General features: G+C 39.8%; 2 protein-coding genes across 6 annotated transcripts in view; one reads left to right on the top strand and one right to left on the bottom strand.

Annotated features, from left to right (window-relative positions):
- Window positions 1–3,443, top strand: part of lamp1a (lysosomal associated membrane protein 1a) — a 20,418-nt gene extending 16,975 nt beyond the window's left edge. Inside the window, exons 8-10 of one of the 5 annotated variants that reach the window (XR_013206470.1) lie at window positions 609–776; window positions 1,860–2,817; window positions 2,877–3,443. Coding sequence is in view for 1 of the 5 variants with exons in the window: in XM_077238093.1 (XP_077094208.1) it covers window positions 609–776; window positions 1,860–1,999 (308 nt within the window). In the remaining 4 variants the exon portion in view is untranslated. Of the gene's footprint in view, window positions 1–608; window positions 777–1,859 lie in introns of all 5 variants that reach the window. The other 4 variants (XR_013206468.1, XR_013206469.1, XR_013206471.1 and 1 more) reach the window with 4 other exon arrangements.
- Window positions 3,444–4,449: 1,006 nt separating this feature from the next.
- grtp1a (growth hormone regulated TBC protein 1a) lies at window positions 4,450–13,843 on the bottom strand. Its single transcript, XM_077238097.1, has 8 exons — window positions 13,362–13,843; window positions 9,600–9,751; window positions 8,581–8,739; window positions 8,155–8,279; window positions 6,862–6,958; window positions 6,105–6,277; window positions 5,825–6,010; window positions 4,450–4,780 (listed from the first exon to the last, which is right to left on the bottom strand). Exons 1-8 carry the CDS (start codon window positions 13,445–13,447, stop codon window positions 4,688–4,690), a joined length of 1,071 nt encoding a protein of 356 aa, XP_077094212.1. The 5' UTR covers window positions 13,448–13,843; the 3' UTR covers window positions 4,450–4,687.
- Between the last annotated feature and the right edge of the window lie 819 nt (window positions 13,844–14,662).

The following is a 14,662-nucleotide window of genomic DNA, read 5'->3' as shown; positions in this document are numbered from 1 at the left end:
GGTTATTCATGGTCTCTTGTTGATGCTTTTAGATTTTTTAAATGTCCTTTTAATGTTTGATGGTTGAAGGGTGAGTAGAATTATATTATATTATATAGAATTGAAAAAAAATGTATTATTGTGTTCATAGAGCGCTGGATATCAACATATTGATTCCTCTTTTGCGTTTTCTCGCCCTTGAACGCACACATCATCACACAATTATATGTAAACACCCGTCTCTGCAAGTGTTCTCTGAACGGTGGAGAAAGAAACCGGACGTGTGTCCCTTTATTCAGTCTTAAAGTGACAGTAGTCTAATATTCCTGCTGTCGTCGGTGTTATTAATATATATATATATATGTGTGTGTGTGTGTGTGTGTGTATGGATGTATATATGTGTGTTTATATATATATATATATATACGTGTGTGTGTGTGTGTGTGGATGTATATATATGTGTGTCTATTTTATATATATATATATATATATTTTTGTGAACCGTTGTACCACTAATTGATCCACGACTGACTGTATAATCCAGTGTGTTCCGTCTGTCGTATCGAACAGTGTTTGTGACTGCTAAAAGCACGGCTGGTGAGTGTCATGTTGTTCTGATGCTTTGATAGATCGGTTCGAGGCGAGCAACGTCTCTCTGGACCTCCTGCAGTGCAGCGTGGGTCGCTCGTACATGTGCAGCGCTGAGCAAACGCTCGCTGTGGTTCCCAGCTTCTCCATCAACACCTTCAGTCTGCAGCTCCAGCCCTTCAACGTCACCCAGAACCGCTTCTCTGCAGGTACTGACCCGTGTCATGTGATCCGCTGCAGGTACTGACCCGTGTCATGTGATCCGCTGCTGAATGATCCATGAGTCTCTTTAAATCCTTCTCTCACACTCTGTAACACATTTTTAAAATTATACTTAAATTTTATTTTTGTTCAGAAAACTTAATTTGTTTCATTTTGATAATATTTATTCTATTTTTTAATGAATTTTTTTTTTTTATTTTGATTTTTATAAAAAAAAAAAGTACCTTTTAAATTACTAGATTTGATCAATAAATAATAAATAAATAGTGATTTAAGCACATTCTTAAATTCAAAATAACTCACAATTTCATGCATAACCCTTTTAATTCAGCTCTAAATATCTTACATTGGGAGTGTTTGAGCTCTTGTGGAAATATAATAATATAAGATGATATTTCATGACTCTAGATGGCCTTATATCTCTATATGGAGTAAATGAGCTGTTCCTCTGGGTCCTAAAGTCAGTTTCTCTTCAGTGTGCGTTCAGACACACATGTAGACATTATACAATCATTTATTGGTAAAGTTTTAGCATTTTTAGGTTAAATTGAGTATTTGTAGGTTTTTCTATGTGAACTGAAGCATTCCTCGCATTCCATTCATTCCTAAGGGAGTCAGATTGACCCGAGAGGAAGGATTCGTTACTTTTTTAACTTTCAACCACAAAACTCCCCGAATCCATTCAATTTTTTGTGTGTGTATTTGTGGATCAAGCGTCTTGTCTTGGACCCTCTGATGAACACTCAATTTTTAAAACATTTTAAAAAATGAGTTTCGGGTAAAAAATGATGGTTAAGTTAGTCACTGGGAGTTTGATTCCTAAAGAGTCTGGCTCAACTTCTGACTCAACTTCTGACTCAGCCAATCACGTGAGTTTAGGGCGGGGCTATCGGACTGACTGACCAATGGTGGACGTGTTTGAGAAACAGTCATTAATGTAGCAGTTCTGTGTGTAACATTCAAAATCAAATCAAACATAGAATAACTCCACTGACCAATCACAATCAAGTATTCCAGAGCAATGACTCCATTCATTGTGTGTGTGTGTGTGTGTGTGTGTGTGTGTGTAGCGGAGGAGTGTCATGTGGATCGGGAGAACATGCTGATTCCCATCATCGTTGGAGCGGCTCTGGCCGGGCTGGTGCTGATCGTCCTCATCGCGTATCTGATCGGGAGGAAGAGAACACACGCCGGGTACCAGACCATCTGATCGTCATCATCATCATCATCATCCGTCTGGGCTGTGATTGGCTGCAGCTGGACGGAGTGTGTGTGAGCGAGACCTGGTTCATTCTGCTCTTCCTTGCTGTGAGGTCAGAGGTCAGGGGACACTGGTGTGTGTGACTGTTGTCTCTCAGCGACTCGTTTTCTGTTGTTCAGTTTGTTCCTCTAAAGCCGTTCTATTAAAGAATCTGTTTGTGTAAATAATGATTTCTTTAGGTCAGAGGTCACGAGTGAGATCAACCAGTTCACATCAAATGAGTCTGCCAAACCTTCACTCGTCCTCTTTTATAAAAATCATTCTTTTTATTATTATTATTATTATTATTATTATGTTAAATGTTTTCGGTAACACTTTACAATAAGGTCTCATTTGTTGACATCAGTCGATGCATTAACTAACATTAATGAGCAATATATTTTAAAGCATTTATGAATCTTTTTTAATGTCAGTTTAATGTTAGTTTTAATGTAAATTTTTTGGCTTCATGTAAAAATAATAGCATTTACATAAGTGTGTGTGTGTTGGTTTGTGCACTACATGTGCTCATCCTGTAGTGTGTGTGTTCAGGGTTCAGGTCTCATCACCGTCACATGGATAAATAAACTCCATTTTATTCCACATGTAAAAATGCATAAAGTTTCTGTGAGGGGTTTGCGTAGAGGATAGAAAATATAATTAGCTGTGTGTGTGTGTGTGTGTGTGTGTGTGTGTGTGTGTGTGTGTGTGTGTGTGTGTGTGTGTGTGTGTGTGTGTGTGTGTGTGTGTGTGTGTGTGTGTGTGTGTGTGTGTGTGTGTGTGTGTGTGTGTGTGTGTGTGTGTGTGTGTGTGTGTGTGTGTGTGTGTGTGTGTGTGTGTGTGTGAGAGAGAGACAGGCATTAAATGCCACCTGATATTAATAATTTATGTTTGTTTTAGTTCTATAGAAACATGAAACCTGAATAGAGCCGCTGGAGAATTACCCATGATCCCACACACACACACACGATCAGCAGCTGTCAGTGTAACTGATGATGATGATGATGATGATGAAGGGTCCGTGTGTTGCTGGAGTGAAAAGGGAAAGTGAGACTGTGTCTGTTCAACATGAATGAATGTGAGTCTGGAAACGTATGTTGTGGTTTTCTGGGACGTTTATAAGAAACTCTTCGCTGTGTTTAAAGTGCATGTCGTCGTCTTCATCATCATCATCATCATCAGAACGACACAAACATCCTGATGATGATGATGAGGATGAAGCACACGCTCATGTTTCATGGGTTTGATCTGCTTTGGAGTTCTTTATCATGGTGGGCTTGATGGGTCACATGACGTGTCATTGGGTCATGTGACTCCAGTGCCGTGTTTGCTGGTTTCTGTTTCTTTTGTTGCGAATGTTTCATTTATTTTTACGCATCAGGGTTTGAGGTTAATAAATAAATAATGACTTGCACTCTGTGTCTGTGTTTAATAATAATTGATGAAAGCCTCAGCTGTCATCGTGAGCAGCAGCTCCCAGAATGCAACAGTTTGTGTTCCTAGTTAATATAAGACTAATGCCTCAAATGAATATATACAGTGTTCTTTTAGAATTAGTTTAAAGATTTCGTTTTAAAGTCTCATTACTTTAGTCGTGAGGATTCTTCATCTCCAATGGGAGTCTATGGCAGCTCTGTGAACCGTAAGCAGGGAAATTATGGAAATTTTGGGGTTTCTAGAATTAACTCTATAGCGCCACCACCAGTTCAAGAATTCACCTTTCAAATAGTTTTAACCTATGAACCCTTTGTTGTAGAAAAATGAAATCCTCATGCTGATCACATTCAACTCTTGCATTAAGACTCATTACAGTAGTGGCCATTTTGAAACGTACAGTATTCCGTTAGTTCATAACTCCTCCTACATTTGCCCAATTCTTACCACGATTGGCTCACATGATCTTTGGCCCGATTTGAACAGAAATGACAACAGGTTTTTTTAAATTTATCTTTGTTCAAAAGTTATGATGTCGTTAACTTGTAAACCGAGGCTCGGCCAAACTTTGATGGATCAAAACAAACTCAATATAATTTAAAGTCTAAAATTTGTCATGAATTGCAGTATCTTCTAAATTAATTGACATATCGGCACAAAATTTGGTATGGATCATCGACAGCATGTCCTGAAGGTACCCGAGAAGTTTGAGCACAGCGCCACCTAGTGTTCCAGAGATACACAGATTTTTGCGAAACATCCAAATTTAGTTTTCTGTCCGTGTATCTCTTGGTTTATGCCAATTCTGATGATCTAATTTTCCATCATTTTGTTTGTCCACCATTTTTATTTGAATGAAAAAAAAAATTTCTCTGCTTAGAGATTTCTATTAATTCTATTATTTCTTAGACTCGCTGTGAAGAGTTTGTGTAAAGGACAAACACGTTCCACTCTCGCTTTAGCACACACAGCTCACGACACGCCGATGGTTTTAAGTTTTATTTCACAGTATTATTGGTCTTAAACTAAGAAGAAATTATTGCAGTTCAGCCGAAAGCATTTAAGACATCTGGAGTCCAGCATCTGGGATTATTCTACATCTATACACACATTCTCAGAGTTCTACAAACGTAAGAAAATACACATCTTCATGATGGAGTCTGTTAGCGCACACTACTGAGTGAGCGTCTGCACACTAACAGTGGGAATGATTGAGTGTGCGAGTCAGGATTCTCCGGCTATGATCCGCGCGCGACAGCTCTCGCGCAGCTTCGACACGGTGGACATGGAGAGACTCCCGGGATCCAGGAAGATCGCCTGGAAAACAGTGAGAATCCCTGCGGATCAGTGGGTAACTGATGACATCACATGCTCACTGAATTACCTCATCAGATTACAAATAACAAAATACTTGTTATTAAAACATTTTAATTGATTACTTATAATTCACTGCAATTTTGTGAATTTTAATTAAGTGATTCTCCCCAATTCTTCTTTTTTTTCCCTTTAAAGTCTCCCTGTAGTCAATCATATTATCCCTTAAAACTCATCTTTGATCACCAGAATTACATATTTAAAGTTTTTTCCTTGAAAATAAATTCTTCCTGCCACAAAATATCTTGAATGTAACTCGACACCCTTGCCTAGTTTAGTATGTGTGGTTCTATGAATATGCAAATGAGCCCCGCCTCCACTCACTCACTCCCTCACTCAGAGATCCACTGGTTGACGATCACACGTTGATCTGATTGGTTACAAGGTAGTTTGTGACGTCAGAAACACCAGCGATTTCAAAGCGTGTTTTTGAGACTGTCTTTGGTTCACTGCAGTTTTAAGGAGAAAATACTCAGCAATGCTGTCGACTTATGAATTTACACATGATTTGACTTAAAGCGTATTAAAAACACCACATAGACACTTAAACAACATTAAACGCTGGAGTTTCACCACAGGGGGACTTTACATTTTCCTTTCCAAAAAAGCCTATTGCTTATTTCAATCATGACAACCCTTGAAATGGTTTTAGGATGTTATTGAATATGGAGTTGTTTATGTGTTTGGTTAAAGACTCGGATCTGCTGCACGGACAGACAGACGTGGATCAGGCAGGGGGAGCTGGGGAGGCGGAGGGGTTCAGACCAAACACCTTACAGCAAACACTCAACAGACTGTTTAATGTTGAGAGGCCAATCAGCTTGTGCCATGCAGTAATGATGTGATTGCTTGTAGATTGCATGTAAAGGTCCGGTTTTAATTGACCATTTATTAAGATAAAAAAATAAAGATTTTGATGATGTTCTAATCCAACCGAGTGAAGAGTGAACACACTCTTACAATGATCGGCAAGGCTTTGAGTTTCACCTGCATGAAGGCGTGGCAGTCGTGCACGAAGGCTCCTCTGGTGATGCGCTTGAAGCGCTCGCACACGTCGGGCAGATTCTGGGCCTGCAGGATCAGGTCCTGATGTTGTCGGATCAGAGTCAGAGCCACACGGAACAGGATCTTCGAGCCCTCGTAGAACAGACAGTCCCAGACCCGGAGCACCGTCTGACGAAGCAGAAGCAGAGGGTCACATGATCGACAGGGTCACATGATCGCCGGGTCACATGATCGCCATGGTCACATGATCGCGCTTCCGTACCTCCACGGGCAGGACGTCGATGAACAGGCAGATGAACCAGCGCGAGACCACCAGAGACCACATGACCCCGTGATCCTGCATGAGCCGCCAGACCGCCGGAACCTTGAGCCGCACCAGCTCTCCCAGAACCTCCTGATCCGCCTTCAGACCCAGCATAGCCGGACCGTAGTAATCTGAGGGTGAGGAACACGTCAAACACACACACACACACTCACACACACACTCTCTCTCTCACAAACACACACTCACTCTCTCTCACACACACACACACACACACACACACACACACACACACACACACACTCAAACTCTCTCACTCTCTCTCACACACACTCACTCACTCACTCACACTCTCTCTCTCTCTCTCTCTCTCTCTCTCTCTCTCTCTCTCTCTCTCTCACACACACACTCACACTCTCTCTGTCTCTCTCACACACACACACACACACTCAAACTCTCTCTGTCTCTCTGTCTCTCTCACACACACACACACACACACACACACACACTCACACTCTCTCTGTCTCTCTCACACACACACTCACACTCTCTCTGTCTCTCTCACACACACACTCACACTCTCTCTGTCTCTCTCACACACACACACACACACACACACACACTCTCTCTGTCTCTCTCACACACACACACACACACACTCACACTCTCTCTGTGTCTCTCACACACACACACACACACACACACACACACTCACACTCTCTCTGTCTCTCTCACACACACACACACAGACACACACCCGGCAGGATTCTGCCCAGTAGCGCCTCCATCAGCCAGAAGGACGTCTCCTCGTCTTTACTGATGATGATCAGATATCCTGCGATGAAGTTCATTCCCTGCAGGAGGAAGAGTGTGAGAAACACACACGCAAAAACAGAACCAAATTTAATTAAAACTGAATTAAAGTGCTAAAAAATAAGCAAAACATTTTATTATATTACAAATAATAAGTAATTACAACTTAATAAAAAAAAATTTACATTATCAGAAATAATTAAACTTAAAAAAAAACAAAAGTTATAATACATAATATATTGAAGATAATTAAAACTGAATTAAAATGCACAATAATTGAATTATATTAAAATTAAGTCCAACCTAATTAAAATGCCAAAAATTAGAAATAATTAAAACAAAGCTAAAAACAAGACATTTAATATTAAATTAATTAAAACAATTAAAATGCTAAGAGCTAAAATATGTTTAACTATATTAGAAATAAACTTGTTTTTTTTAAATATATTGAAGATAATTAAAACTGAATGAAAGTGCACAATTAATTAATTATATTAAAACCAAGTCAATCTTAATGCTAAAAACACAAATAAAATCTTGTGTGTGTGTGTGTGTGAGAGAGAAGGTGTGTGTGTGTGTGAGAGAGAGAGGGGGAGTGTGCGTGCGTGCGTCCGTTCGTCCGTCTGTCCGTGCGTGCGTGTGTGTTTGTGTGTTTGTTTGTGTGTGTGAGAGAGTGTGTGTGTGTGTGTGTGTGTGTGTTTGTTTGTGTGTGAGAGAGAGAAGGATAGTGTGTGTGTGTGTGTGTTTGTGTGTGTGAGAGTGTGTGTGTGTGTGTGTTTGTTTGTGTGTGTGAGAGAGTGTGTGTGTGTGTGTTTGTGTGTGTGCATGTGTGAGAGTGTGTGTGTATGTGTGAGAGTGAGAGAAGGATAGTGTGTGTGTGTGTGTGTGAGTGCGTGAGAGAGAAAGTGTTTGTGTGTGAGAGAGAGAGGGGGAGTGTGTGTGTGCGTGCGTCCGTTCGTCCATCCATTCGTCCGTGCGTGCGTGCTTGCGTGCGTGCGTGCGTGTGTGTGTGTTTGTGTGTGTGTTTGTGTGTATGCATGTGTGAGAGAGTGTGTGTGAGAGAGTGTGTGTGTTTGTGTGTGTGCATGTGTGAGAGTGTGTGTGTATGTGTGAGAGAGAGAAGGACAGTGTGTGAGAGAGTGTGTGTGTGAGAGAGAGAGATGGGGAGTGTGTGTGTGTGTGTGTGTGTGTGTGTGTGTGTGTGTGTGTGTGTGTGTGTGTGTGTGTGTGTCAGTACCTGACAGTATCCCACAGCTTTATTATGGTGTCCGTACGCCACCAGCACGTTGTACAGCGCCGACTGCAGACACGGATCCGCCGACCGACGGAAGTGCACGTTATCTGGGAAGGTTCTGTGCAGATCTACACACACACACACACACACACACACACACACACACACACACACAGTTCATGCTGATGAAGTTGTTGAACATGTAAAATTAGGAATTAGTAATAATTAATAATTGTAATAATGATGTCGACATGTTAAAGCGATAGTTCACCCAAAGATTAAAATGATCCCATGATTTACTCTCCCTCAACTCATCCTAGCTGTATCTGACACTCAGACGAACACAATCAGAGTTATATTACAAAATATCCTGGCTCTTCCAAGCTTTATATGTGTGTGTGTGTGTGTGTGTGTGTGTGTTGGTCTGACCGGTGCGGATGCTCTCCTGTAGTTTAGGGTCGTGTTGTTGGTCCAGTAGTGAGTGATAATACCCAGGGTTCCTCTCCATCTTCTCTTGAGCTCCACTGGACTCCATCCACACCAGAGGCCGGTGCTCGTTGGGAACGCCTTTCCGTACGAACCGCTTCACTGCGTTAACAACACACACACAGAACCACCGTCAGAACACACACACACACACACACACACACAGAACCACCGTCAGAACACACACACACACACACACAGAACCACCGTCAGAACACACACACACACACACAGAACCACCGTCAGAACACACACACACACACAGAACCACCGTCAGAACACACACACACACACACACACACACTCTCTCTCTCTCTCACAGACACACACTCTCTCTCTCACACATGCACTCTCACTCTCTCACGCACACTCACACTCTCTCTCACACACACTCACACTCTCTCTCACAAACACACTCTCTCTCTCACACACACACTCTCTCTCTCTCTCACACACACTCACACTCTCTCTCACAAACACACTCTCTCTCTCACACACACACTCTCTCTCTCTCTCTCACACACACACACACACTCTCTCTGTCACACACACACTCTCTCACACACACACTCTCCTCACACATGCTCTCTCTCTCTCTCACGCACACTCTCTTTCTCTCTCACACACTCTCTCTCACACACACTCTCTTTCTCTCTCACACACACACTCTCACACACACACACACACTCTCTCTCGCTCACACACTCACTCACACACACGCACACACTCACTCACTCAATCTCTCACACACACTCAGTCTCTGTCTCTCTCTCTCTCTCTCACACACACACACACACTCACACAGGTTACGGTCCATGTGCCACACACACGCACACACACTCACACACAGACACACTCTCACACACAGACACACTCTCACACACACACAGTTTTAGAGTACTCTAATGATGGTGATGATGGTGGTGGTGTTGATGTGATTTGGGGGATGATGTCACACACACCCTTCAGGTTCCGGTCCACGCGCCGCTTCCCCTGCAGGAGTTTGGACCATTTGATGGACCTTCTGGTGAGAACGGCCAGATACTCGGACATCAGCTCCTCGTACGACTCGTAGTCGAAGTCATCTGAGCGCTCGAAGCCGTACGGGTCCACACTGCAACACAGACCAACACGTGATCTCATGACTCAGGTGTGTGTGCAGGTGAGGAGATCATGTGACACATGACGCACTACCGAGGGTTCACTAGGTAAACGGAGTCAAGGGCGGAAACTGAAACACAAACAAGCTTCACAATCTCAGACAAACACATCCAACAAAGATCTGCGTGACATAGGAAACTCCTGGGAAAACGGACACCTGTGTGTGTGTGTGTGTGTGTGTGTGTGTGTGTGTGTGTGTGTGTGTGTGTGTGTGTGTGTGTGTGTGTGTGTGTGTGTTTTTGTGTGTGTGTGTGTGTGTGTGAGTGTGTGTGTGTGTGTGAGAGAGATAGTTTCACGTTTAATTCTGAAATTTTAAACTGTTTATTGCCGTTTCTTTGTAATTGTTTGTGAAATTTATTAGCAATGTGAAAATTCTGGGAAGCAGGACCGCACGGAATACGCGCCCGTAGGAGGCTGCGCTGGTTGATGATACGTTTTTAATGTGAAAGTGAATGTTTAAAATGTCTAAAATAAAACTGAAAGCGGAGGAATTATGAAATTCCATAATTGCAGACACTTGTCTGCAAAAATCAGTGCGAAGGACAGAGCAAAAGAATTGGCGAACGATTTTTATGATAATGAGGTGGGGTACGTTTTGTAAAGACTGTCAACACTATTGATTACCTGAGGCGACAGACGGCACTGGAGCATCTCAGATCCGCTCGCCACAAGCACAGGGGAAAATGAGCGCAGCAGGATCGTGTACTACACATACTCAAGTACGCATTAATCTCCAGCATTTCATCATCAGATACACTCAGAAACACGTCAAAATAAAAGTTCTATTTGCATTTGCATTGTGAACCTCAAATAAAAGATAAGTAAAAGATAAGAAGTTAATATTTTGTTATGTTTTCATTTCTAATACTCTAAGATCTTTTTAACACATTTAAAATAATTCCACAGATTTAAAAAATAAAAAATAAAAATTGTAATATAAATTATAAACAAAAATATATTTTATTATATATATATATATATATATATATATATATATATATATATAATTATTAAAACCATCTCGCATAATTCCGCAGATTTTTCCAAAAATTCAGCACAGAAATCACAAAAAAAGTCTGCAGATTGCGTGTGGCCCTGATGGGAAGCCAAAAATCATGCTTTGGTTAAATCGTAATAATGGCATATAAAGTCAAATTACTTAAAGCATGATTTTTTTCTTGTTGGGACAGAAATGGGCTTTCATAGATAGTTTCTGGACCAAATTATTTTGAGTGTCTGTTTAGTGATGATGTAGTGTGGAGTATGCATGCAGTGTAGTGTGCAATTTGCAGTATAGTGTAGTGTTGTGTATTGTAGTGTGCAGTGTAGTTTAGTAAGTGTGCATTATGCAGTATAGTATAGTGTAGTGTGCAGTACGCATGTAGTGTAGTATAGTGTAGTGTGCAGTATGCAGTGTAGTGTAGTGTGTAATATGCAGTGTAGTGTGCAGTGTGGTAAGTAGTTTAGTATAGTGCAGTATAGTGTGCAGTATAGTATGGTGTAGTGTAGTGTGCAGTATGCAGTGTAGTGTGCAGTAAAGTGTAGTGTGTAGTGTAGTTTAGTGTAGAATAGTGTAGTGTATAGTGTAGTGTGAAGTTTGTAGTGTAGTTTTGTGTGCAGTATAGTGTAATGTAGTGTAGTATAGAGTATAGTATAGACTATAGTATAGTGTAGAATAGTGTGCATCATAGTGTAGTATAGACTATAGTATATTATATAGTGTAGTATAGTGTGCATCATAGTGTAGTATAGACTATAGTATATTATATAGTGTAGTATAGTGTGCAGTATAGTGTAATATATTATATTATAGTGTAGTATAGTGTGCAGTATAGTTTAGTGTAGTGTACAGTATAGTGTAGTGTGCAGAATGTAGTGTAGTAATGACTATAGTATAATGTAGTATAGTATAGATTATAGTGTAGTATATTATATTAGTATGTAGTATAGAGTGTAGTATAGAGTATATTATAATATAGTGTGCAGTATAGTGTAGTGTGCAGAATGTAATGTAGTATAGTATGCAGTATAGAGTGTAGTATAGTATAGTGTAGTATATTATAATATAGTGTGCAGTATAGTGTAGTGTGCAGAATGTAATGTAGTATAGTGTGCAGTATAGTGTAGTGTGCAGAATGTAGTGTAGTAATGACTATAGTATAATGTAGTGTAGTATAGACTATAGTATATTATAGTGCAGTATAGTGTGTAGTGTAGTGCAGTATAGTGTGTAGTGTAGTGTAGTGTAGTATAGTGTAGTATAGTGTAGTATAGTGTGTAGTATAGTATAGTGTGCATTATAGTGTAGTATACTATAGCATAGTATAGTGTAGTGTGTAGTGTAGTATAGTGTAGTGTGCAGTATAGTGTAGTATATTATAATGTAGTGTGCAGTATAGTGTAGTATATTATAATATAATGTGTAGTATATAGTGTGCAGTATAGTGTAGTATATTATAATATAGTGTGGTATAGTGTAGTGTGCAGTATAGTGTAGTATATTATAATATAGTGTGGTATAGTGTAGTGTGCAGTATAGTGTAGTATATTATAATATAATGTGGTATAGTGTAGTGTGCAGTATAGTGTAGTATATTATAATATAATGTGTAGTATAATATAGTGTGCAGTATAGTGTAGTATATTATAATATAGTGTGGTATAGTGTAGTGTGCAGTATAGTGTAGTATATTATAATATAGTGTGGTATAGTGTAGTGTGCAGTATAGTGTAGTATATTATAATATAATGTGTAGTATAATATAGTGTGCAGTATAGTGTAGTATATTATAATATAGTGTGGTATAGTGTAGTGTGCAGTATAGTGTAGTATATTATAATATAGTGTGGTATAGTGTAGTGTGCAGTATAGTGTAGTATATTATAATATAGTGTGGTATAGTGTAGTGTGCAGTATAGTGTAGTATATTATAATATAGTGTGGTATAGTGTAGTGTGCAGTATAGTGTAGTATATTATAATATAATGTGGTATAGTGTAGTGTGCAGTATAGTGTAGTATATTATAATATAATGTGTAATATAGTATAGTGTGCAGTATAGTGTAGTATATTATAATATAGTGTGGTATAGTGTAGTGTGCAGTATAGTATAGTATAGTTTAGTATAGTGTAGTATAGTATAGTGTGCAGTATAGTGTAGTATATTATAATATAGTGTGGTATAGTGTAGTGTGCGGTATAGTGTAGTGTGCAGTATAGTTTAGTATAGTATAGTGTAGTATAGTATAGTGTGCAGTATAGTTTAGTATAGTATAGTGTGCAGTATAGTGTAGTATATTATAATATAGTGTGGTATAGTGTAGTGTGCGGTATAGTATAGTGTGCAGTATAGTATAGTGTAGTATAGTATAGTGTGCAGTATAGTTTAGAATAGTATAGTTTAGTATAGTGTAGTGTAGTGTGCAGTATAGTGTAGTATAGTGTGCAGTATAGTGTAGTATAGTGTAGTGTGCAGTATAGTGTAGTATAGTATAGTGTGCAGTATAGTTTAGTATAGTATAGTTTAGTATAGTGTAGTATAGTATAGTATAGTGTGCAGTACCTGGCCCCTCTCTCTCTGGCGCTGCTCGGCACGTTAATGCGCAGCTGCGGCTGATTGGAGCTCCGCGTTCCGTTGCGCGTCTCCATGATCAGTGATCAGTGATCCTCAGACTCAGAGCTCCGGGACTCCATTCACAGCAGATCCGCGGCGCTCATGGCCACGGCTGATTCCCGTCGCTCCAGACGCGAACGACTCTCTCCCGCGCGTCACGCAAGCCAAACTTTTCCCACGCCACTGTAATGGCTCCTTCTCTTCTCCCGCGGGATCAGATCAACCTGTCGCGCGCCGGTAATAACAGCCGCACTGGGCAACAACACTCCAACTTTATCAAAGCACTCTTGTAGTTGGTGTTTTAAACGCGCGTTTGTTCGCCGGGCGCGCGCATCATCCACGCCGAACACTTTGCCAAGCAACACGATTAATTTCTCCAGGGAGCTCAAGGGCGCACGTCAATCAAACAGAGGGGCGGGACTGTGCACTCAACGACCACGCCCCTCGCCACGCAGTCTCTCACCCCAGTGCAGAGGGGGCGGGGTTTGTGCGCAACGGTCACGCCTCTTCGTCACGAAATGTTTTTAGGGAAAATTTAGAGGAGCGACTAAAACAAAGACTCTAGTGTGAGTTTGTCTGTAACCAAACTTTCGTGAGAAACAAGTGACTGCAAGTTCACTGACAAAAAAGACCATGGATGTATTACTTAAATCAGTTTTCAATCTTTTAGATCCCAAAATATGGATCATCACCGCCAGCTATCCTTTATAAATAACATAAAAGTGATTATTTTTAAATCTAAAATTAATTTATATTAAGTTACATTTTTATATTCACTATAGTAATGTACAGTTAAATGTATTATTTATTTGTTTATTTATATTATTCAAAATTATTTATATATTTTAATTTAAATTAATCTAATAGAATAGTAACTAATACTTTTTAATTTATTTATTCTAATGTAATTTATGTACCTATTTAGTTTAGTTATTATTTATTTATTTATTTAAAAAAACTTTTTTACACTTTTTAGACTCTTTAAGACTCACACTGACATTGAAATTGAAATAAACAAGGTTTTTGATGTATTAAATAACAAAAAAAGGTAAAGACAAGTGTGCTGATTGTTGGCCTCAGACTTTTGGCCCCTCTGTATATTACAGTACCACAGTATTAATCTGTATCAGGGTGCCACTACAGTTAATGTGAGTCTTTGCTGTAAATTATACAGGTTCAGTATAAGAGACTGTATTTTTCTGCTGGTTTGATCGGGTTGATTGTGTCAGTGCTGTTTCTGTCCTGGTAAA

The sequence above is a fragment of the Siphateles boraxobius genome, unplaced genomic scaffold, assembly GCF_051911475.1.
Source record: "Siphateles boraxobius isolate OS27281-9 unplaced genomic scaffold, OSU_SipBor_1 215, whole genome shotgun sequence".
Classification (NCBI taxonomy): domain Eukaryota; kingdom Metazoa; phylum Chordata; class Actinopteri; order Cypriniformes; family Leuciscidae; genus Siphateles; species Siphateles boraxobius.
The sequence above is the reverse complement of the archived record's forward strand: the minus strand, read 5'-3'. Positions and strand labels throughout refer to the sequence as shown.